This window comes from Lynx rufus, unplaced genomic scaffold (genome assembly GCF_022079265.1).
Source record: "Lynx rufus isolate CCGP_SWC_20201006 ecotype Redwood Valley unplaced genomic scaffold, mLynRuf1.p SCAF_7, whole genome shotgun sequence".
In the NCBI taxonomy this organism is placed as follows: domain Eukaryota; kingdom Metazoa; phylum Chordata; class Mammalia; order Carnivora; family Felidae; genus Lynx; species Lynx rufus.
This window is the reverse complement of record NW_025814889.1, coordinates 116,415,973-116,441,725: the sequence shown is the minus strand read 5'-3', so window position 1 is coordinate 116,441,725 and position 25,753 is coordinate 116,415,973. Positions and strand designations below refer to the sequence as shown.

Sequence of the window (25,753 nt, the reverse complement as noted above, 5' to 3'; positions counted from 1 at the left end):
TCGTGAAGATGAAAATTTTAGCCACAGCTTAGTGACTAGGGCCTCAAAACATCTCTCCCAGGGCTCCTGCCTTCAAGGAAAGTGAGTTATTAGCTCCATTTTCCAGATAAAACAAATATAGCACCAGAGATGAAGGAGCTTGCTTAAAGGAAATTACACCCTTCAGCAAAGACACAGGTTCAAAGAAGCAGTGAACAGTGAAGTGCACTGTGTGGCCAGAAGCATGGAAGTAAAACAGTGAAAAGTTGTAGATGAGATTGAGATGCCCAAGAGGTGAGAGAAAATGAGACAAATATGCCTTTGGAAGGCTGGCAGAAAAGTTAAAGGGATCCCTAAAGGGGTGACATGGGGAAAGTAGAATTGCAAAATGGATAGGAGAAGGTAGAGCTTGGAGGCCTGGTGACCAAATAGCAGCTGTTTTATCATTGTATCCACTTGTGAAATCCTAAACCTTTTCTCCCTGCGCACTGGGAATTCATATGGGCGAGAAGGAAGGGAATGTGTCCAGGATCACTCTTGAATATCTGCTGTGCTGAGTGTCATGTGCAGTAAATTCTGATAAATGCCTGGGGTATCTATAAGGAAGTACTGCTTTTCTTTGATAATGGTGATAATAATACATGCTTGAAGAATGTAGAACCCTCTAAGGCTAATACCAGAAAGAGAATCTATTGGTAGGTTACAGTAATGGGACCAAAAAAACCTCAACCTCTTGCCAGAAATTGATCTTTTCTTTTTTTCTTCTTTTTTTTTCTTTTTTATAGTTCTTTTGTTGATGATTATTGCCACTACCACACCAGCCTCAGGGGGACATACTTCCCTCTCTAATACTCTACCAGTTTTTGTATTACATTAAGTGAAATAAGTCATACAGAGAAAGACAGATACCATATGTTTTCACTCTTATGTGGATCCTGAGAAACTTAACAGAAGACCATGGGGGAGGGGAAGGGGGAAAAAAAGTTAGAGAGGGAGGCAAACCATAAGAGACTCTTAAAAACTGAGAATAAACTGAGGGTTGATGGGGGGTGGGAGGGAGGGGAAAGTGGGTGATGGGTACTGAGGAGGGCACCTGTTGGGATGAGCACTGGGTGTTGTATGGAAACCAATTTGACAATAAATTTCATATTAAAAGAAACAAAAATAAATAAAATAAAATAAATAATACTGTACCATTTTTTCTCTGTGGGAGTGCTACTGTCATTGCGGATAACCTTCTTTATATGAACTTGTAATTAGTCTCGCAAGATGCTTAGCATCCCTGGCTCTTACCCACTAAAGGCCAGTGGATCTTCCCAGTCACTGTGACAACCAAAAATTGTCTTTCCATATGTCCCCATGTCTGTAGGGAAGCATTACTGTCGTAAGAACAACTATAGCCCAAAAGGAGACAAAGTGCAGACTTTCCCCTTTATATCTAGTTATGAAGATGACAAGACTAGAGCATTCAAAAACACTTTGTTAAAGGCGAGGGGTTAATAAGAATAAACACAGATAAATTACTCAGCTCACAAAATAGTGCATGTAATTTCCTAAAGCCTCACATCCTTCTTTGTGGTATTTTTTCCCCTTGGGATCAGACCAAGAGAAGGCAGCGAAGCCCTGACCCTCTTAAATCGTTACTTTTCATAGTTCTGGTTTCCTGTCCCCTGTGCCACAGTACTTCTCTCCCAAGGCACTTTATACTGGAATGGTCTTTAACTTCCAGGTGAAATCCTTTCCTTATCCTTGTAAACATTCAATAGGGTAATCAAATCTTAGCACAAAGCAACCCTGACATTTATACTATTGACACATATAGCCTATAATGTCTCATTAGAGGATTGGGCTCATTTTTCTTCATGAGTACTGTTTTTCCTTGGTATTGCCCTCATCAGACCCAAGCTCCTCCAGGGTTTGCTGCTATAAACTTGCTATCTGGCCCTCTGGAATTGCTTAATGTTGCCATTCATTGGAATAACCTGATGTCCCTTCTGTTCCTATACATTTTAGATGCCCTTGCTGTTGTTATTGAGGTAGCCAACCACGCCAATGACACCATGAAGCAAGGGGTAAGTATCTTGATGTCAGTGGCTGTTATACTATTGAACCTAAAAGCCCAGGCCTTCATATGCTATACATTCTCTTTCTGTAGGACAACTTTCAGAAACTTATGCAAATTCAATACAGCTTAAATGGACACCATGAAATAGTGCAACCTGGACGGGTAAGTGTTTTTAGACTGCCTTTTGCAAACTTAATACAATGTATTTAGACACTGTTTGTAGCTATTTTTCATTTCAGTTACGAAAATAGGTTTATTTGTTGTTGTTACTCTTCACTGACTCAATCTGGATCAACCAAGCTCATTCTATCCATTCAAAACATTCATGATTTAAGTCACTGTGACAAGAAGTTCAATTCAATTAGGAGAAAGGCAAGGAACCCCACAGAGTATCTGATTAAATAGGATCATTTTATTGTGTAATACTAACTGACCTCACACAGCTTCAAAGACAATTTCATTTAAAATCTTTAAGAGGGGAGGGAGAAAATTGGTATTTTGGTGCTCCTCATAGAGCACAACAGTGGCGTAGGAAATGAGTTCAGGAAAATTACAAAGTGCAATTGTCAGGATGTTGGCTATGCCTTAGGATCAAGTACACGCTCAGTCAGTTACATTTCAGACCACATAGTACCCCTGGGACCAATACTGGATTTATGAAACTCTGCTGGCTTGTCCAGTTCCTTAAGCAGCTTAAAAAGAAACCATAACTGTAAAAAGTGACATGGCAACTATGTCCACCCAGCCCTGTTCCCCCCAAAAAAAATTCGGGGTAAAGAAAGTTGAAAAACAAATTATTAATTTATCATAGTTGTGTTATGATGGTGGGATTAAATGCGTATTTGTTTGGATGAATCAGGTTTTTCTGAAAGAGGGAACTCTGATGAAGCTGTCTCGGAAAGTCATGCAGCCCCGAGTGTTTTTCCTGGTAAGTGGCCATGTGTGTTTCTGATGAGCCGGGGGAAGGGATAATCGCCTAATGGAAGGAGACATTTGTACATGACAGATAAGCTTAACACATTCATATAGCTTTAGTGGGATTTTTGACTGACTGTCTTGCTTATTTGCATTTCAAATGTAGGAAACAAAGTCTTTTGTGATGCATGCATAACCAGAAATTATTTCCTTTTTGAATTTAGTTTATGTCTTTCTAATGTGGAAAAATTGATTCAATCAATTATTTAGTCAGATTGTAATACTTTAGTGGGATTTAGAATTCAGAAAATATTGTATCTGTTACAGAACTTGAAAAGAGTACATATTCTAGAACATGCCTATTTTCTATTTTTTTTTCTAAAATATCTTTTTTCTTTCTAAAATATTTTTTTAATCTTTTTTTTTTTTTAACGTTTATTTATTTTTGAGACAGAGACAGAGTATGAACGGGGTAGGGGCAGAGAGAGAGGGAGACACAGAATCAGAAGCAGGCTCCAGGCTCTGAGCCGTCAGCCCAGAGCCCGACGCGGGGCTCAAACTCACGGACCGCGAGATCGTGACCTGAGCTGAAGTCGGACGCTCAACCGACTGAGCCACCCAGGCGCCCCCTAAAATTCTTTTTTAATGTTTATTATTTATTTTTGAGAGAGAGACAGAGTGTGAGTGGGGGAGGGGCAGAGAAAGAGGGAGACACAGAATCCACAGCAAGCTCCCAGCTTGCAGAGCGCGATGTGGGGCTCGAGCCCACAGACCATGAGATTATGACCTGAGCCGAAGTTGGACACTCAACCTGCTGAGCCACCAAGCGCCCCACCTTTTTTCTTTTTTTTATGTTTATTTATTTTAGAGAGAGAGTGAGCAGGATAGAGGCAGGGAAGATCCTAAGCGGGCTCTGTGCTGACAGCAGACAATCCAATGCCAGGCTTGAACTCACAAACTGTGAGATCATGACCTGAACCAAAGTCAGATGCTTAACCTACTGAGCCACCCAGGTGCCCCAAAATTGTCTTTTTTTTTTTTTTTTTTTTTTTTTTTTAGTGTTTATTTATTTTTGAGAGAGATGGAGACAGGATGGGAATGGGTTAGGGGCAGAGTGAGAGGGAGACACAGAATCTGAAGCAGGCTCCAGGCTCCAAGCCAGAGCCCAACGCGGGCCTCGAACCCACAAGCTGTGAGATCATGACCTGAGCTGAAGTCGGATGCTCAGCCAACTGAGCCACCCAGACACCCCCGAAATTGTATTTTAATAATAATAATTTTAATAAAGCATTCTGGGTGGTTATAGTTTATATAAGCACGCTTATGTGTTTTATTCAAAGAGCTTTTAATTAAAAAGTAGTGTTTTCTTTTTTATTTCAGTGTCTTGCCAGTGTCTCTGTAGCTGAAATTTGTTTCTTTACTTGACCCTGTAAAATATTTCTGCTTTCAGTTTAATGATGCCCTGTTGTATACAACACCGGTGCAGTCTGGGATGTATAAACTGAACAACATGCTCTCATTGGCTGGAATGAAGGTCTGTGCATCTGTTAGAAGATACTTCTTTTCTTAACCCAAGTATATTTAGAGAAGAAGCCCTAAAATAATCATCTTTTTCACATCCTTAATTTTTCTCTCTCCCTGTGTTACTGTTTATATGTTCATTTATTCATTTATGTAGTCATTTGTTCACTCACACATTAATTTATTCATAAGGTATTTATTGAGAACTACTATAAACAAAGCATGGTAATAAGTTTGGTGAAAAATACAAAGATGAAGTGAATCATGATTTTTGTCTCTGCCTCACCCAGAGGTGAGATAATACACTATACATAAATACCTATAAGGGTACAAATAACCAATGAAGGCATAATTAAAATATGGGGGAGTTCAGAAAATAAAGAATGTGCAACTTTCGATGGGACTCAGTGGAGGAATTTGTGGCAGCTAGGAAACAGAGAAGAAGTCTTTGGAGGAAGAGCCACGAGCCTTAAAGAGTAGGTCACATATGGCCATACTGAGATGTGGAGAAGGCATTCCAGGTAGAGGCGAGTATACTGGCCTGAAGGTGGGAGCCAAGGCCTGAAGGTGGGAAAGTTGGGCCTATGCATATGCAGGTATCTAACTCTGTCTGGTGCACAGAGTAGATGAGGGTCAGCAGGGGGAGATAAAGCTGGGTATGAGGGTTGGTGGTGGATGACTGCACCAAGAGCATTGAGCAACTTTAGCTATGCTTCAGAGATGAGATTTGCAATAGGATGAGTTTGCTCAAATTGTCTTGCTTTCTTTCAGGTCAGAAAACCTACCCAAGAAGCGTATCAGAATGAACTAAAGATTGAAAGTGTAGAACGTTCCTTTATCCTTTCAGCCAGGTAAAATTTTAAAACATGTATACATGAACATTTGCTGGTATTATAGAGTCATACATCTCCAACAGCTTTTACATTTAGGTTAACTACTAGGCTTATTTCTTTTTCTTCCCTAAAACCATGCAGTTTACTTTTGGTTTATCATGTAGATAAAATGTCTGAGAGGTAATCTAATAATGTGTTAGAAGCACAAAGATAAAAATGTTCCTATGAAAAGAATAATAATGCTGAAAGTGCCTTGCTAATTTTTATTTATTTATTTATTTATTTATTTATTTATTTTTAGTGAATACTTCAAATCTTTTTGCAATGGCACCTAATGTTTTTAAAGACATCTAGTGCTTTATAATTCACTAGGAAGTTTTCCTATAACATTGAAAGGTCATAACAAATCTACGAGGTGGGTGTCATCTCATAAAAATGAGGAAGACTAAGAGAAAAAGTCAATTGTTGTCTTAATAATACATAGCTGGAGAGGCGCCTGGGTGGCTCAGTCGGTTGAGCATCCGACTTCAGCTCAGGTCATGATCTCGCGGTTTGTGGGTTCAAGCCCCAGATTGGGCTCTGTGGTGACAGCTCAGAGCCTGGAGCCTGCTTCAGATTCTGTGTCTCCCTCTCTCTGCCCCTCCCCCACTCCTGCTCTGCTCGCACACTCTCTCTCGGTCTCTCTCAAAAATAAATAAACACTGGGGCCCCTGGGTGGCTCAGTCGGTTGAGCGGCCGACTTCGGCTCAGGTCACGATCTCACGGTCTGTGAGTTCGAGCCCCGCGTCGGGCTCTATGCTGACAGCTTGGAGCCTGGAGCCTGTTTCCGGTTCTGTGTCTCCCTCTCTCTGACCCTCCCCCGTTCATGCTCTGTCTCTCTCTGTCTCAAAAATAAATAAACGTTGGGGCGCCTGGGTGGCGCAGTCGGTTAAGCGTCCGACTTCAGCCAGGTCACGATCTCGCGATCCGTGAGTTCGAGCCCCGCGTCGGGCTCTGGGCTGATGGCTCAGAGCCTGGAGCCTGTTTCCGATTCTGTGTCTCCCTCTCTCTCTGCCCCTCCCCCGTTCATGCTCTGTCTCTCTCTGTCCCAAAAAAAAATAAATAAACGTTGAAAAAAAAAATTTAAAAAAAAATAAACGTTAAAAAAAATTTTAAAAAATCTAAATAAATAAATAAACACTAAAAAAAAACAATACATAGCTGGCAAGGGCAGAATACAAATGAAAATTTTTTACTTTTAAATCTGTTGTTTATTTATGATACCACATTGTTTCACACTTGAACCTGCAGTGACTTATGTGCAAATCAAAAAATATTAACCACTATTTAAATCAAGTGCCAAGGAAACCAGAAGTTGTATGACTCGTACATGTACATTACTGAGTTACTGGCCAAGTGGCAGAAGTGGATGTTTGGCAGGATTTGGCTGGTGCAGGAAGAGACACCAGCAGCGAGCGTTCTAACTGGAACCATTTATTTCTCTACACTAGGCACAATGCTAAACTTTTATATTTATTTTCTCTTTTAATTTCCATTATAACTAGTGGAGTAGGTGTTGTTGTCTTGACCTTCCAGATGAGAAAAATGCAGACTCAGGTTAAATAACACATCCAAGATTATAGAACTAATAAGCAGTTAAGCTGAAATTTTAACCTAGGTATATCTGACACTGAAAATCATGTTTTTAACCATTATATGGTTATATCCTATGTCTATGGATATCAAAGATTCAGACCAGATGTCTGACTTCCCATAATCAGGACCACAAGAACAACCCCCTGGGTCATTGTCACCCTTCTGAGATGGAATGACCACTGCTGCCTGACACTAGATCTAAGGATGACAGAAGAGAGAGAGGGTTTGTCCAGGATTTTGTGACATGCTTCCCAGCTACCCACCAGAGCAAGCAGTTTCAGGGTGGGTGTTGGGGCGGAGGTGGTACCTGAAGCATCCTCCAGATTAATACTTGGAAAGTGATGGTAAACTCTTGATCACCTGGAACTGTGACTTTTGTTTGTTTGGGATTTTTTTGTTTTTGAGTTTGAGTTTGAGTTTGAGTTTGAACAAAAGTGCAAAGAACATCACATCCCTATGCAACAGGCTCCTGACAAATACTTAAGCCTGGTTCTTAAAATCAAGAAACTTATTTTCAAATATCCAGAGAAATTTTACCTACAGGAAAGTCAAGTTTTCAGTTACACTTAATATCCTAAGGAAAAATCTGCTTTGGTTGGGGTGCCTGGATGACAGATGGTTGAGTATCCAACTCTTGATTTTAGCTCAGGTCCTGATCCCAGGGTCGTGGAATTGAGCCGCACATCAGGCTCCCTCCACGTTGAGCATGGAATCTACTTTAAGATTCTTTCTCTCCACCCCCTCCCTCCCACTTGTACCCATGCTCTCTCTCTAAAATTAAATATATACATATATATATATGCCCATGTATACATGTGCATATATATATATATAATATACACACACACATACACATACACATACACATACACATACACATACACATACACATACACATACACGCTTTGGTGAAAACAAAATTCTATTTTATTAAAAATTGTTGGGGTGCCTATGTGGCTCAGTCGGTTAAGCATCCGACTTCGGCTCAGATCATGATCTCGTGGTTCGTGAGTTCAGGCCCCTTGAGTTTGATCCCCACATCAGGCTCTGTGCTAACAGCTCAGAGTCTGGAGCCTGCTTCAGATTCTGTGTCTCCCTCTCTCTCTGCCCCTCCCCTGCTCACACTCTGTCTCTTTCTCTCTCTCTCAAAAATAAATAAACATTAAAAAATAAATAAAAATGAAATTGTTCAGGAAATGATAGTAAATCTTTCTTTGGGCATCTTAAAACTTAATAAGGTCATTGGATTTTTAAGTGTGATGGGAAACCATCCGAGTGTCTTAAGCTAAGAGTTGGTATGATCTAATGTATATTTTAAAAAGAGGACACCGGCTTCTTTGTGGAAGATAAACCATTGTAGTCTAGTGTAGAAGTTGGGAGACCAGGCAGGAAACTAGATGATGCTTTCTTGTACTAGAATGGTAGAAATGCTCAGAATCAGAGTTAATAGGATTATTGATGAATTGAATGTGGGTTATGCAGGAGAAATGATAAACTGGAAAGTTCTAGGTAAGGGGAAAGTAAGTCTCCAAGGAAGGATTAAGGTGGCCTGGGGGAAGGAGAACTGACACATACTGAATGCCACCAGTGTACCATGCTCTTCTTCTGAGTTCCCCCAACCACAGAGAGCTGGGTACTCTGTAACATGTAGGAAGGAGTTGAGAAGGTCTCCTGTGATCTGGTTCCTGTCTACCTCACCAGCCTGATTTCCATCCATTCTCCCTGTCTCCACCCCCACCAAAACATGGCATGTTCTGCCAGATGGATCTACGTATTCTCCATGCATGCCAGCCTACCTCACATCCTTTTGCCTTGCACAGGCAGCTGCTTCCGCCTGGAATTCATTCCCTCATTCAGCAAGTAATATGGAGCCTCTTCCCTGGGCCAGGCAGTGTTTTAAGCATCAGGATACAGTGGAGAATTAAAAGGGCCCTTCCTTTCCTGAACTTGCAGTCCGTTAGGGAAGACATACACTTAACAAAATGTCAACACAATCAGTTATTATTATGATTAAGTATTGCACAGGAAAACTACCAGATGCTATGAGGCTGTAAAACAAGGAAACTTGAACTAATTTTAGTAGAGAAAGGGAAGTCAAGGTTAGCTTCCTGAAAGACCTGCTGTGTCCACCCAGTTATGAAGGGTAAGTAGGAGTTGGATAGCAAGGCAAAGGGGAAAGGAGGCTCTCATTAGGAATAATGTGTACAAAGGTGCTGAGGTGGAAAGGGGCATGGCATATTCAAAGAACTGAAAGACCAGAATGGCATGAAAATAGAGAATGAGGGGGAGAGTGATCAAAGGTAAGCCTGGAGGGACAGGGGAAAGAGCTTGTGGATTTGGGTCTTGAGCCGAAAAGCTTGTACTAGGGGATGATGAACCACCGAAAAGTTTGTACTAGGGATTGATGTGATCAGATTGGCCTTTTTAAAAGTTGGTTGCTGGGTGGAGAATGGTTTGGGAGGGGAAGTAAAGTGATTAAGTGGACATGGGGATTGAGAGAGAGAGGCATTAAGAGTGAGTCTTCAGCTTGCACACTGTGTCGGATAGTGGTGTCATTCCCTGTGTTAAGGAACACTGGGAGAAAAGCAGCTTTGGGGGAACAATCAGGAATATAGTTTCAGAGGTGCATGTTGAATGTGAGGTGCCTATCAATCATCAAGACGGAGCCATCAATGAGACAGTGTCTGTAAGGATCTGGAGGTCAGAAGGGGGCCCAGACTTGGCATATATTTGGGAGTCATCAGCTTAGAGAAGATAAGCAAAGCTAGGAGGGCAAATGAGGATGCACAGAGACACTGCAGAGTTTATGTCGACGCCTAAATTCTTCTAGTCCTAACTTAGTCATCACCTCTGTAGAGCCTTCCTGCTACCTGAATAAGGTAGTTTACTGCTTCTATGTTACTCATCTACTTTGCCTTTATTGTATAATGTGGTAATTACTTGTTTTTATGTCTCAACTCAATTAATTAGATATGAGCCCTTACAAGTGTGTGTTTTGTATGCTATGTAAGTTCATAGCTTAGTACCTGGCCTTCAGCAGGCTCCTGCTAAATGCTACTCAGATTAATTGAAATGAAGTGATGTGGACTTTAGACGCTGGAATAGCATTCCACAGTTACACAGGTACTAGATAGCATGGCAAGATCTTAACATACCTGAAATCTCTTCTATTGGAGGTTTTTCCCTTTGGAAATTCATCCCAGTCAATGGGAGAATGTGCTTGTTTAATACAAATTTGCTTTCTAGGTAATAGGCACATTCCATAAAGAAAAGAATACTTGGTTTAACTGCATTTTAAGTTGGTTTAACTGAGGAAGATGCTGATTCTTCTGCTAACCATGTTACAAAAGAAGGGCTAGAATGTCTCTACTCAGTACTGCAGACAAATGTGTGTGGTCTGTGAAAAATGTGTTATCAAGAGCTGGTAAACATTGTTTTGGCAGATCCCCACACAAGAGAGAGCCAGGAATGATTAAATGAAAGAACAGCATATGTGACATGATTTGCACAGTCAAATCACATTCCACATGCTCCCAGGGCTCCAGAAAAATCAGACGGCAAAGCTCAAATTAGCCATCTGCCTCTCTACTTTCTCTTACCTCTTCCACTAAAAAGTAGAGGAAGGGAAGAGAAAAGGAGGGACAGTAAGATTCTATGAATGTTTCCTTGGAATCTTGAGCATGTATTTTCAGAGCTTAGTTCAGAGAACAGAGATGAATGGCATGGTGGTGAAGGGTTCAATCTTTAGCCACACTTGGGTCTGATACCAAGTCATGTTGTTGGCTAAAGAAAATTGCCTAACATTTCAAATCCTCAGACTGCTTATCTGTAAATGATGCTGATTGGTGGGAGTGATGGGGTTGGGGACAAGGAGTGTAAGATCCAGTAATATAGTCCATGGGGTAGCTCTGAGGGTGAGATATAATGACATTTGCAAAGCATTTAGCACAGTTGGCTGGCATGTAGTAACCATTAAGTAAATGGCAGCTAGCTGGGGCAGTAATGGTAGAGCAGTAGAGGTAAGTGAGGCAAGTTTTGTTTGGATTAGAGAAATAAGAGCTATTCTATTTTATTTTATTCCTGATATATAATGAAAATTTGAGAACCATACTGGTTTTAAATTTTTATTTTTAAAAGTGGATTTCTACTTTTTAATAACCATGTGAGTGTATATTCTAAATGACACTTAAGCCATTTAGTAGGAAGGTGCATTTCTGAGTATAATTATTATGGGGAAGGTGAGTGATTTTTTAGTATCTCCTTGACTTGGCTCTGTGCTCAGCAAAATACAACAGAATATGCCCATTCATACCATTTGCATAATGGGATTTTTCATTATAAAAACATTATTTAGGAGCGTGTGGGTGGCTCAGTCAGTTAAGCATCTGACTCTTCATTTTGGCCCAGGCCATGATCTCAGTTTATGAAATGGAGCCAGGCGATGCCTGCTTGGGATTCTCTCTCTCTCTCTCTCTCTCTCTCTCTCTGCCCTTCCCCTGCTGCCTTTCATGTGCATGCGCGCACTACCTCTCAAAATAAATAAATAAACTTTAAATTAAAAGCTCAAATATTCTTAAAATTAGAGTGAATAATACAATGAAACTCCATATTCACTCACCCAGATTCAAATCTTATCCAGATTCTGCCACAAATTTTTTTTCCTAAAGTATTTCAAAGCAGATTGCAGATATCAGGTCATTTTACTCCTATATACATACTTCATATGCCTCTCTAAAACACACCTTTCCTTACACAGTCCCATTCCCATTATAATGGTAGATTTTATTTTGAGAGATTATTATGTATACACACACACGCACTACCTAAAATGTGCCTCTCACTCTTGAGTATACAAAACTAAATGTGCTAATGCCACTCATCAGAGTTTTTTGGAGGAGGTGTAGTTGCAAAAAAAGCAGAACGAGAATGCCTTTTTCTGAACAAGCTTTCCCCCTGTTTGGCCCATTTCTGTCTAGATTTGAATCCTGTGGCTCCTGATGACCTGAGGGTAGAAACAAAAAACATGAAGAGTTTAGGGGAGCCCTAACAACAACTACAGTCTATTTTCCTTGTTAACGCTTCCTAAACATTTGTTTATGATGCCAGATACATGTTTCCTTTACTCCATTGTCCTTTGTAGAAATTTTTAGTAATTAATAACCTAAAAATAGCTAGTATGCTATGCTATAAGTTTGGATTTGAAACTTGATTTCTTGGAAAAATTTTAAATTCTAGGATAATATCTCAGGTTATGGAAATAACCCTAATTATTAATTGTATGACTAGCTTTTAAGCCAAGCAAAAAAACTTCCAAATTTAAGAGACTTCAAAAGTATAAAGCAGTACATTGGGGAAGAAAAAAAACATCGTGTTTGGTAAAATGCCATGTGTGCTGTAATGCCTGCTCTGATTATTTGTGCAAAAAAATCTCCGAGCTGCTGCCCGCCACTAGCATTGTTGGAGGGTAGTGGAATCTGTCGCCATGGCAGAAGGAAAAGAAGTAAGAAGAAGGCAAAGAATAAACACTGACATTTGGTTGATGGAACCTTCTTTTGCCCCCAACAGTTCTGCCACAGAAAGGGATGAATGGCTAGAAGCGATTTCCAGGTCAATAGAAGAGTATGCCAAAAAAAGAATCACATTCTGTCCTAGTAGGAGTCTTGATGAGGTATTGTCTTTTCCTTCTTATTTTTTTTTTTCAGTGCATTTCAAACAGTTTTTGCCTTAAACTTTTCTAGGGGTTTAGAAAAGCAACATGCGTTTCACAGAAAGATACATGTGTGTGTATAATTTCAGAACTAAATATCCTATTAATGTCTAACTAAGTCTGTGATAACATGCAGCACATTTTATTTTTTCTGGTTGTAAAACTTCATTGTAAAAAATTTGGGAAATAACATAATTTAAGGAAGAAACTAATCAGCTGTCATGGCACTACCACAGACGTCTTTTTAAATTAATTTTGCATTAAAGGATTATTAGAATATAGCTAATCTTAGTATCCTGAGAACATGAAAAATATAATGGCCCATGATTTGTCCCACATCCTTGATAATTCCATCAGCATTGCCCCTCCCCCCCCCCCAAAAAAAAGACTTGAATCTATAGCACTCAATGTGCATAGAGATAATGAAAAGTTGTTCTTCCCCAGGCTGATGCAGAAAATAAAGAGGAAGTTAGTCCTCTTGGATCAAAGGCTCCCATCTGGATCCCTGATACCAGAGCCACAATGTGTATGATCTGCACAAGTGAATTTACTCTGACCTGGCGACGACACCACTGCCGGGCCTGCGGAAAGGTTGGAGAAGATGACACCCATCTCCGTTGTGAATTTTTATAGCTCCAGGCTGTACATAGTGAGGAAGCATATTTCCTCTTGTAAATCATGGCAGGGGGAAAAAAGATACTGAATCATGGATGATACTTTCTCTAAATATTTAGGCATAGGTCAGTCGTTACCCTGTCTACCAAGGTTATTGTAGAATGTCAATGATAGATAATTTTCACTAAAATAAAATTCACAGTTAAATAGACTCCCATATTTACTGATATTTGTTTAAACTACATAGATACTAAGTATTTAATAGAGATATTATTTAAGTATTAAGCATTTAATAGAGATACTTTAAGTATTGAAGTTATCACCAGTGACGTTTCTAGACCTTCATGGCCTCATTAGTAAAATGAGCATAAGTGGCAATGACGTCAGAGAGTTACCGTGAAGATTAAACAAGGTCTGTTTCGAGAGCATTTCGTACAGGGCCAAATGCTTGGTAGAAGTGCAGCAGACATGATTGTGGTTACAGCAGGAATGATGACAGGGGCAATGTCGATGATGACAAATATGGCTACCAGAGGACTTAGTGCTTGCCATACATGGTTCCAAATATTTTGCACACATTAACACTGTTAGCATTTTATTTTATGGACTTAGCACACAGTCATAATAATCTGTGGCCTCTTCATCTTCCAGTGTGTGAGTTCACTACGGGCCTGAACTCCGTAGCAGTGTAATTGAGAGTCAGTGGTTGTGAAAAGGTTTAGAAAATACTATAGGTAGACAGCATTATAAATTGTAGCAAACTAGATGGTTTGATACTGTTATTCTAAATGAAATAATTCCAATGTGTTTTCAGATTGTATGCCAAGCTTGTTCATCAAATAAGTATGGTTTAGATTACCTGAAAAATCAACCAGCAAGAGTATGTGAACATTGTTTCCAAGAACTGCAGAAACTAGGTAATATATAAGTTGATTTAACAAATTCCTTTATTCCCAGATGCTTTCAAACAACCTTCCGAAAGAATCATCTTAGACAAGTGAGCAAGATGGTTGGTGATACTCATCTCAAAATATTAAGAATTTTGCTTTCTTGGGACACCTGGGTGGCTCAGTTGGTTGAGCGTCTTCTGCGCAGGTCATGACCTCACGTTCGTGGGTTCGAGCCCTGCACTGGGCTCTGTGCTGACAGCTCAGAGCCTGGATTCTGCTTCGGATTCTGTGTCTCCCTCTCTCTTTCTGCCCCTCCCCCACCTACACCTGTGCATGCATGTGTACTCGCTCTCTTTCTCTTTCTCTCAAAAGTAAAATTAAAAATTAAAAAAGAATTTTGCTTTCTTAATTCAATTAAGCTTTCTTAACTCCTAGAATACTAATTGTAGAAATGCAATTACAGGATGAAATGCATTAAAACAGTTACAAGGGAACTTTAACTTTCAAGTAGTTTTGAAGTTTTCAGTTTTACAACTGCCTGCTCATTAACAAATCATTTTTGTCTATCTGTAAAATAATTCTCTATGGAAATAAAGTAGGTGGCACTTTGTTAGTTTATTTCTAACCACTTGGACTGATTTGGTGAGATTCTGTGGTATATCTACATGTTCAGCTTTTCTCCAAATACAAAATGATAACTCATATCTGCCTACTCATTATTTGCAGGTATCCGTTCCCACAGTTAAGATGAATGCAGCTAGCAGGACTGCTCAGGTCTACATTTTGAAAAGAGAGATTTGGTTAAATTCCTGAAACCTATAGGATCTAAATTGCAAAAAGGTTGTCCTTCATTTCAGCCCTATCTTTCATCTGGTCTACTGTAATAGTTTCCTAACAGGTTTTCTGCTGCAAATCCTTCTTCCTTCCTGCTGCCAGATTTTTTTTTTCCTAAATTCAATCTGCTCATGTCACTTCCCAGCTTAAAAGACCATTAATTTCCCATGACTTAAACAACAGTCCATGTTCCTTAGAACCAGCCTTTTTTTTTCCTCAGCTTTATTATTCTCCAAATAGATGATCTAATTTCATACCTCTGCTTTTGCTTATGCTGCCTTCAGGGAGTGTTTTTCCTCCTCTTTTTGACTTGGCAAACTCATACTTATACCTTAATGGCCAACTCAAACATCTTACTCTCTTCCCAGCTTTCACTGAACTTCTACAGTCAAATATAATGGCTTCCTTATCTTGTCTTATAGCCCCCTTTCTAGCATTTTGTTCATTATAATATTCTTATTTCAACATATCTCAATACTAAACAGTGCTTTTAGGTTGTCGGGGTTTTTTTTAAGTCAGGAGCTTTTTTTCAGAAGTTTATGGAATTAGTTTAGGGGGCACCTAGGTGGCTCAGTTGGTTAAGTGTCCAACTTCGGCTCAGGTCATGATCTCACGGTTTGTGAGTTTGAGCCCCGTGTTGGGCTCTGTGCTGACAGCTCAGAGCCTGGAGCCTGCTCGGGATTCTGTGTCTCCTTTTCTCTCTGCCACTCCCCCATACCCACTCTGTTCCTCTCTCTCAAAAGTAAACATTAAAGAAAATTTATAGAATTAATTTCAGTTAGTACATTGACATGGTTAGTACATTAAGTAGTATATTAACATGTTTCAGAATTGTGAAGGCACAAAAGGGTATTCCTTTACCATGGTTCACACCTGAAAAAGCTTAAATTCCTAGACAGTAGAAAGTCTTTCTCCCACTCAGCTTGCAGCCAGCCATCTTTTTTTTCCCAGGGGTCTCAGTGTCCTCAGTTTCTCAAGTATCCTTCCATGGATATTTTATGCAACAGTGTTTATTGATATGAATTAACTTGAATTGCAAAATGCTTACCATTGGCTACATGAGTGCATCTGATTTGTTTTAGATCACCAGCATTCTCCTAAGATTGGATCTCCTGGAAATCACAAATCTCCTTCAAGTGCCTTATCATCAGTCTTACATAGTATTCCATCAGGGAGGAAACAGAAAAAAATCCCAGCTGCTCTCAAGGAAGTAAGTGTTTCCATTAAACTTGCAACCTGATACAGGCTGAATTATTCATATGCATATAATACACTGTTTTTCTTTCATAAAGGAAGATGTCATTTCCCACTACTATTAAGACATGGCATTTTAATACTGGTGATGGATGTGGCTGATGCCTCACTCTCTTGCTTGGTCTCCCATATGACCTGAGTCATTTAGAAAATGGCAGTTGAAAGGTTTGGAGAACATTTTATAGCAATGATAGAAAGTAAAAGATAATTTAGACACATGTGAATTTTTAAAATTACTTTGAGGAAAACCCTTACCAGAGGGAAGAGTCTATAGAATATTTGGGGTGTTTTATTAGCATTTCCTGATCTGCACAGTTTGTTATTTGTAAGGATTCGTTGGCTATATACAGCTGCACTGATAGTAAATTGTCTTTCCTTTCAACTTAAAAGAAAACTTTAAAAAAAAAAACTTAAAAAAAAAAAACTTTAAAAAGTTAGGATAGTCTGTCTACACAGTTAGACTGCCAGTGGTGTAATCCACAGGCATCACCAATATCCTATCCCATCTCCTCAAATTCAAGTGTTCAGTCAGCCAGTGTCATGTAACACACAGCACTGCATATCTATCACCATTTTGATTAGTTTATTAATTAGTTCCACTTCCGGACAGTTTTTTGGCCAGCAGAATTTTGAATTTTGTTCTCTTCCTTGGATACTCTGGAGGTGTTCTGTGGAATGTGGAAGCAGACAACTATAAAAATTTGACCAAGATTGTGTTCTTTATGTAAAGTTGAATGTATTCCATCATGGCAGTTAAAACACTAGGAAATGATTTATAGCCAATCTCATGAAATAGTAAGACTAGGACTTAAAGTTCTAATTGCCAAGTTTCTTAAACTACTTAAGATGATTTATTTATTTTTTAATATTTATTTACTTTTGAGAGAGAGAGAGCACAAGCGGGAAAGGGGCAGAGAGAGGGGGAAACAGAGGATCCAAAGTGGGCTCTGTGCTTGAACTCAAGAACTGTGTGATCGTGACCTGAGCTGAGGTCAGATGCTCAACCGACTGAGCCACCCTAGTTAAGGGGATTTAGTACTCTCAACTATCCTTTCCATCACTCAGTTCCTAAATCTAAACTGACTTTCAGAACTTTAAGGTTCTTAACAAACTGAAGTAATTTTCAGTTCTCAATAACTGTTTGCCTTTCCATGCTGATGTCACAATTTATAGATACAGTTGTTACTGTACAAGTTACACTTGCTCCCCTTGTCAGTCTAAACTCTACAGGACTGGTTGCAAAACTCTTTCTGCTCTTGACTAGAGCCAGCCTAACTCCAACCCCATTTTGTGTATCTTTCCAACCAGCCATACAAACAGACCTTCTGCTGTCAAACCTCTACTTCCTGACTGCAGCCATTTCTTCCTTTACTCCACTGGTCCTCAAAGTGTCCTCCAGAGCAGCACATCAGCACCACATGGAAACTTACTAGGAATGGATATTTTTAGGCCCCACCCAAGGTCTACAGAATCAGAAATTTCAATAAGCATTCTCTGTGATTCAGGTGTATGCTAAAGTTTGAGAACCACTGCTTTGCTCCTTTGAAATCAAACTGGGAAAATTAATTTATCTGATTAAGTGCTATAAAAGTACAAGTGTTGTACTTGGGAAGCTGTAGTTTTTGTCTTTTTATCTGTAATTGAGTTGAAATTCACCTAATTTATAATTAACCATTTAAAGTATACAATTCAGGGGCACCTGGCTGGTTCAGTCGGTAGAGCCTGCAACTCTTGATCTTGGGGTCATAAGTTTGAGCCCCACATTGGATGTAGAGTTTACTTTAAAAATAAATAAAATCTTTTTTTAAAAAAAATAAAGCAATACAATTCATTGATATTTAGTGTATTCACGATATTGTGCAACCACCATATTGCTCTAGTTTCAAAACTTTTTCATCGCCCCATAAAAACACCCTGTATCAATTAAATAATCAACCCCTTGTCCCTTCTCTCCACCCTCTCTGGTAACCACTAATCTGCTCTCTGTCTCTATGCCTATTCTAGATATCTCATATAAAAGGAATCCTGCAGGGCCACCTGTGTGGCTCAGTCGGTTGAGCATCCGACTTCGGCTCAGGTCATGATCTCACAGTTAGTGAGTTCGAGCCCCGCGTCAGGCTCTGTGCTGACATTTCAGAGCCTGGAGCCTGCTTCGAATTCTGTGTCTCCCTCTTTCTCTTCCCCTTCCCCACTCATGCTCTGTCTCTCTCTCTCTGTCTCTCAAAAATGAATAAACATTAAAAAAAAAAGGAATTCTACAATATGTGACCTTTTGTATCTGGCTATTTTCACTTAGTACAATATTTTAGAAGCTAAGTTATATAGCATTATTAGTACTTTGTTTCTTTTTATATCTGAATAATACTCCATTGTATGTATGTATCAGAATTTATCCATTCATCTGTTAATAGACATCTGGGTTGTTTCTGCCTTTGGGTTATTATAAATATCATTTGTCTTAGTTATACACCTAGGAGTGGAATTGCTTGGTCACATGATAATTTTATGTTTAACTTTTTAAGGATTGGGAAGTGTTTTTATTCCAGTAAATGTTCAATACATTTTCAGAAACTCATTATTTTAGAATTACATTCAGATTCTCAGTACCCTCAGTAATGGCAGGCTATGTCTCTTGAGTTAGATTTGATTTATGTTTTAAATAATCAAATCAGGGGTGCCTGGGTGGTGCATTTGGTTAAGCATCCAACTCTTGATCTTGGCTCAGGTCGTGATCTCAGAGTTCGTGAGTTCAAGCCCTGTATCGGGCTCTGCACTGATGTTGAGTAGCCTGCTTGGGATTCTGTGTCTCCTTCTCTCTGCCCTTCTCCCATTTGTGCTGTCTTTCTCTCTCTTTCTCTCAAAATAAATAAACTTAAAAAAATAAATATATATATATATATATATATATATATATATATATATATATATCTCGTTGGAAAGTTTTATGAGTCATATGATTAATTTGGTTAAGACCAATTTTATTTTTAAAAAGATAATAGAGGACTATTCTCGACTCAGGATTGTGATTGGTATTCTTTCATAGCTAAAAAACTAATTTAAGAATATTCCAAAAAAGGAACATACAAAATATTTTGAGCAATGATAGTAACACTTAAGTACATAGTAGCATCCCAATATAACTACATTTCCAGCAAAATTTCATTTGAACATAGACATTCTAATTGAAAAAAAATTATTTGTAATCTTCTACAAGGATGTTATTTTTTTATATAAATTTGTTTGCACTTAATATTAAAGTTCCCACTAGCTGGGACACCTGGGTGGCTTGGTTTCAGCTCAGGTCACATCTCACAATTTGTGAGATCCCATGGAGCCTGCTTGGGATTCTCTCTGCCCCTCCCCCGCTTGCATGCATGCTCTCTCAAATTAAATAAACATTAAAAAACAAAACTGTATTAACAGAGAGGTAAATGGAAATTCTATTATTTATGGTGATTTTAAGGATCAGTTTCTGATCCTCAAATTTTGGTCTGAGCAAAACTTAGTTTGCTTCATAAAAGGATGAAAATGTTTTAATCTCTAGGCCAAAAGGTAGTAAGGTTTCAATGATTGTAATCTGGCAGTTGAAACTTTTGTTTTTAACATAGGAACAAGAGAGAAATATAAGACCAAATTTAGGAATTGTGTTATTAGTAGAATGGTGAGCAGACTTTTAAGGTGGTTCCATGATCCCTTCCTCTGATGGTTACACTTTTGTACAGTCTCCTCCCCGTTGTGTGGGGCAAGGACCTGTGACTTGCTCTGAACCAACAGAATATGGGGAAGATGATGGCATGTCACTCCCATGATTATGTTATGTTATGGAAGACTCCATATTGCTGTAGATGGGCTCTAGAGACTTTCTCTCATGCGGGCTTTGAAGAAGTAAGTAGTTGTCTTGGGAGGCTTGTGTGGCATGGAAATGAGGATGAGCCCCAGGCAAAAGCCAGCAAGAGGCCAGGGCCCTCAGTTTCATAACTTAAAGGAAATGAATACTGCTAAAAACCTGAATCCACTTGGAAGTAGACCCTTCCCTCGTCAGCTGTCAGATGAGAACTCTGGTGCTGGCCAACACCTTGACTGGGGCCCTACAGGGATCCCAGCTAAGCTGTGCCCGGACTCCTGAGACAACTCATGTATGTTGTTTTAACCCACTAAGTTGGTGGTAATTTGTATGTGACAACAGAAAACAAATACAAGTGGATTCTATGAATTTTTAAAGTCTGCCTTTAATCATGTATGAATTGTATCAAATATTATTGTTTAATATAAACTTTATTATTTTTTTTAATTATTTATTTATTTTGAGAGAAAGAGAGAGAGGGAGTCTAGGTGGGGGAGAGGCAGAGAGCGAGGGAGAGAGAAAAACCTAAGCCAGCTCCGTGCTGTCTGTGCAGAATCTGACATGGGGCTCGATCTCACAAATTGTGAGATCATGACCTGAGCCGCTCAGGCGCCCCTAATACAGTTTTTATAAGTCCAAAAAGCTATTTCAGAAAGAGTTAAAGGTTTAAGTAATTTTCCCTAACATTGCAAAATACGAAGAACAACATACACGGTTCCCAAAAATGCAGCTTTCAAAAAGCATTTCTGATCTTTAGAATTATTTTTCTTCTTCTGGAAACCAGGAAAACACAGGTGGCACCACAAAGAAATACATACATGGAAGCACAATTAAACCAAGCAGAATGCTGGAATTGCTTCTAAACGAAAGGGGTTTTTATGCCCATGGTAATGGCAGTATTCAATTTGTACAGTAGCAGACTTTGAACGTGAACAATTTCATTCTGAAGCATTATAGTATTATGGTTATTGCTTTCAGCACCAATGATCAAAAGCAGTTTTGTTACTTTACATTTTGTTGCTGTCTGAAAACCATTAAACTATGTATGGGGTTTACTTACTAGGTATCAGCAAATACAGAAGATTCTTCCATGAGTGGCTATTTGTACAGATCAAAGGGCAATAAAAAACCCTGGAAACACTTGTGGTTTGTCATAAAAAATAAAGTGCTGTATACATATGCTGCAAGTGAGGTAAGATCTGAAATCTAAAGATGAATTATTTGGGAGTCTGGTTTTATAATGCCAATTAGAAATAATCACAATATTTGTTTGATCTATTCGTTTTGTGTATTTTTTTGTTTTGCATTGCTTTTGGAAGGGGAGATTCTTTTCGCTGTTACCTTTAATGTCAACAATGTCCTAGAGCTCTTACTCAAAAAATGTTAGGAATTTTCCATAGTATTAAGATGTAACTTTTTTTGGTGTCATGTGACTACTAACAACTTCATTAAAGGCAAAGGTTCTTACCCTTTCTGCCAAGCTCTCATGGAAGACAGTCCCTTGACTATCCCCAGATTGTATTGATCAGGCTTCAAACTTCGATAAGATAGACTTTGTTTGGGTTAGAAACAATTCCTGGCTGGCTATAAAAACCACTGCTCTAAGAGCCAAGCTTTTCCTTAGTGGGACCGGGTAAATCACTTTTCTTTCTGAGCTTGTTTTCTGCATCCATAAAATGAAAGTAATATAATTGCCTCCCATGGTTGTGGGGAAATATGTGAACTTAGATGAGTGTGAACCCAAGGAAAACTGTTTAGCACAGTGTCTGGCTCATGGGGTAGCTTCAGGGGTGGGGGGACATCTTAATATTGTTGAATAAGTGAAAAGTAAGTAAGTTGTTAGAATTATCATTGTTTTCTATATAGTGTGCATATAAAATTAAAGCTGTATAGTTTTAAGAGTTTGCAAATCTGAATTTTGTATCAATTTAAAGTCCCATCTCCCTTTGTGTCTTTTTAAATTAGGATGTGGCAGCTTTGGAGAGTCAGCCTTTACTAGGATTCACTGTCACTCAAGTCAAAGATGAGAATTCAGAGTCTAGAGTGTTCCAGTTGCTGCACAAAAACATGTTATTTTATTTGTTCAAAGCAGATGATGCTCACTCAGCTCAGAAGTAAGTAATTTAGGCATATTTTTCTTTTATACATGAGTTTCAAGTTGTTACATGATTGATTTTAAAATAACCTACTTTCATGCATGGGGACAATTAAGAATTTAAATCCAAGATCCAAATTAGGAAGATTTAACATATTTTTCAAACTCTTTAGAATTGTTTTAAGGACAAGCAAGAGGATCTGGAATATTTTCAGGAGGCAGAGGGGAAAAGAAAATAGGTAGTTCTGTCCAAAATATTTTGTCTATACTGACCTCTGAGGAAGCAGCATGAAACTGCTCTGCTGCAAGGAAAGGAAGCCGAGGCATTTGACCTCTCCTTCAGTGAGGGTGAGGATCATCTCTTGAAACATTCCAGGACTTTGGCAATCCAGTGACTCAATTGTGCCATGGAACAGCAGGAGTTTAAACAGCTGCTTGCTAACTTACTTCTTTGGGAAAAAGGTCAAACACATTAAGAGGCTCCCATGCTGTTCCCAATAACTGAGTAAAAGGAAATGGATATCATTTTAGATGGTAAAGGTTTTTAAACAATCTCTTCAAAATTCCAACAAGAACATTTGTTTTGATGTCGTGACGTGGTTTGACATAGAGAAGCATATCTCTGTGGAACCCAGGTCCTTTGTAAACAAAATAGAGCAGATAACCTTTAACCAAATCTTTCACTTGATTTTTATTTTGGTCTCACACGTTACATGTTTTTGTTTTCACTAAGATGTGCTTATGTTTTCTCCATAGGCTTAAAACGGTGCATGCAGATAAAAAAAGAATGCTTTAAGTCAGCAAGGCTTATCTTTTCTTAATGCAGTTAGAATTAATGTACCAGAATTGCATATGCTCTTGCATATTAATCAGGTACAATGTTGCAAATACTCTGGAACACTTTTTTCTTTTTTCCAGTCTATGTTAGGACATCTACTATGTATATCTATTACTATAAATAAATTTTTTTGAATTGAAGAATATTTAAAATTGTCACTTAACCATTATTTTTTCTGTAAAAACTACTTGGGTAAAAGAGTAATTGCTCTAATATTCTGTTAGGTATTACACTTCTCATGATTTTTATCTGTATTCATCATCAAACTGATAAAAATTATTGCTTTTGAATATACATCTTTTGTTTATATCATTAAGTCAACAAGGTAGAAAAACCTTAAGACAATTGAATGTAGTTAAGTAAAGGGAATCTGCCCTCTTGTAATTGAGAATTAATACAGGATAAATTACAAGTTTCTCTTTGAAGTCACTAATGTAATGGGGTTTTTTTGCATAGTATAGAATATTAAAATGTGTTAATTTTAATGAAAATTTTTAACTTCTTAAAAGTCTCTTTATCATGATATAACATGCCATTTGCATTTAAATTTTTGAAAATTCTGTCCTTGAAATTTGAGCTATATCTGTTATAGGCTGCTTCTATTAACTGAGTGATTTTAGATGTTCACAGAAGCAATTACAGTCCTAGGGAGGTACAAAGTGACTACCTCCAAGTGTCTTCTGAATAATTGAAACTGTGGGTATTGTCAGATAAACTTTGAGACTAATGAATTCTGGGAAGACTTCTATGAAACTCTGAGACACACTTCTTTTTCTTTTTGAGACACTTTATATTGCATACAAAATTTTGATCAACTGGAAGTAGACCAGATATAGATTCTCTTTCACTGAAAATACTAAAACAGGTTTCAATTACAGATCCCCAGGGAGTTAAGAGAGAAGGAAGTCAGGCCAGATTTTGGGCCATATTACCACATAAAGTATAATTCCATATAAACAGAATTCTAGTTTAGTATAGGAAAGATCTTTTTTTTTTCAAGTTTTTATTTAAATTCAGTTAATTCACATACAGTGTAATATTACTTTCAGTAGTAGAATTTAGCTGATTCATCACTTACATAGAATACCCAGGGCTCATTACATATGCTTTCCTTAATACCCATCACCCATTTAAACCATCCCCCCCCCACCCACCTCCCCTCAACCAACCCCCAGGTTGTTCTCTATATTTAAGTGTCTATTTCTTTAAAAAAAAATTTTTTTTTACTTTTTTTATTCTTTTATTTTTTAAATTTACATCCAAATTAGTTAGCATATAGCGCAACAATGATTTCAGGAGTAGATTCCTTAGTCCCCCTTACCCATTTAGCCCATCCCCCCTCCCACAACCCCTCCAGTAACTCTCAGTTTGTTCTCCATATTTATGAGTCTCTTATGTTTTGTCCCCCTCCCTGTTTTTATATTATTTTTGTTTCCCTTCCCTTATGTTCATCTGTTTTGTCTCTTAAAGTCCTCACATGAGTGAAGTCATATGATTTTTGTCTTTCTCTGACTAATTTCACTTAGTATAATACCCTCCAGTTTCCATCCATGTAGTTGCAAATGGCAAGATTTCATTCTTTTTGAGTGCCGAGTAATACTCCATTGTATGTATGTATGTATGTATGTATGTATGTGTATATACATATATATACATATATATACACATATTTTGATCAAACATATGTATGTGTATACATACATATGTGTATATGTATGTATATACATACATGTGTGTATATGTATGTGTATATACATATATACGTGTGTATATGTACATATACACACATACATATGTACATATACATGTGTGTATACATATATGTATGTGTATACATGTGTGTATACATATATACACATATATATGTGTACATATGTATATATGTGTGTGTATATATGTATACACACACACACACACCCCACATTTTCTTTATCCATTCATCCATCGATGGACATATTTGGGCTCTTCCCATACTTTGGCTATTGTTGATAGTGCTGCTATAAACATGGGGGTGCATGTCTCCCTTCGAAACAGCACCCCTGTAATCCCGTGGATAAATGCCTAGTAGTGCAATTGCTGGGTCATAGGGTAGTTCTATTTTTAGTTTTTTGAGGAAACTCCATACTGTTTTCCAGAGGGGCTGCACCAGCTTGCATTCCCAATTGTTTACTTATTCTTGAGAGAGACAGAGTGTGAGCAGGAGAAGGGCAGAGAGAGAGACACAAAATCCAAAGCAGGCTCCAGGCTCTGAGCTGTGAGCACAGAGCCTGACCAAATGCGAGATCATGACCCAAGCCGAAGTTGGTTGCTCACCTGACTGAGCCACCCAGGCACCCCAATAGTATAGGAAAGATCTTAAATATACAGGCAGGGTAATTGGATCCACAGGTACAGCTATTATGTATGTTGTCTTAACGTGTACCAGATGATTGCATTTTATAATTCTAACAAATTTCTCTTACCAATAGGTGGATAGAAGCATTTCAGGAAGGCACAATATTGTAGTGATACTGGTTTCATCTCTTCTGTGATTTCACGTGGTGGAATTTCATCCGAATGGAGTAAATGCAGTACAAAGATTGTATATAAATGAACACTGCCAAGAAAATCCAGCCAAAATCTTCATCAAATATTAGAAATTATTTTGTTGGGTATAAGGGGTTTTTTTTGAATGTTTGGTTTTTCATGTATGTTATTTATTAAATTTTGATGTTTACTTGTCAGAATT

General features: G+C 38.3%; 1 protein-coding gene across 1 annotated transcript in view; it reads left to right on the top strand.

Moving 5' to 3' along the window:
• The window catches only part of FGD6 (FYVE, RhoGEF and PH domain containing 6), a 114,190-nt gene extending 88,660 nt beyond the window's left edge, over window positions 1–25,530 (top strand). The window contains exons 10-21 of the mRNA XM_047066232.1: window positions 1,993–2,051; window positions 2,135–2,206; window positions 2,904–2,972; window positions 4,410–4,493; window positions 5,252–5,331; window positions 12,514–12,616; window positions 13,100–13,246; window positions 14,085–14,187; window positions 16,077–16,204; window positions 21,156–21,284; window positions 22,058–22,206; window positions 25,494–25,530. Coding sequence (XP_046922188.1) covers window positions 1,993–2,051; window positions 2,135–2,206; window positions 2,904–2,972; window positions 4,410–4,493; window positions 5,252–5,331; window positions 12,514–12,616; window positions 13,100–13,246; window positions 14,085–14,187; window positions 16,077–16,204; window positions 21,156–21,284; window positions 22,058–22,206; window positions 25,494–25,530 — 1,160 coding nt within the window. The remainder of the gene's footprint in view (window positions 1–1,992; window positions 2,052–2,134; window positions 2,207–2,903; window positions 2,973–4,409; window positions 4,494–5,251; window positions 5,332–12,513; window positions 12,617–13,099; window positions 13,247–14,084; window positions 14,188–16,076; window positions 16,205–21,155; window positions 21,285–22,057; window positions 22,207–25,493) is intronic.
• Window positions 25,531–25,753: the final 223 nt, after the last annotated feature.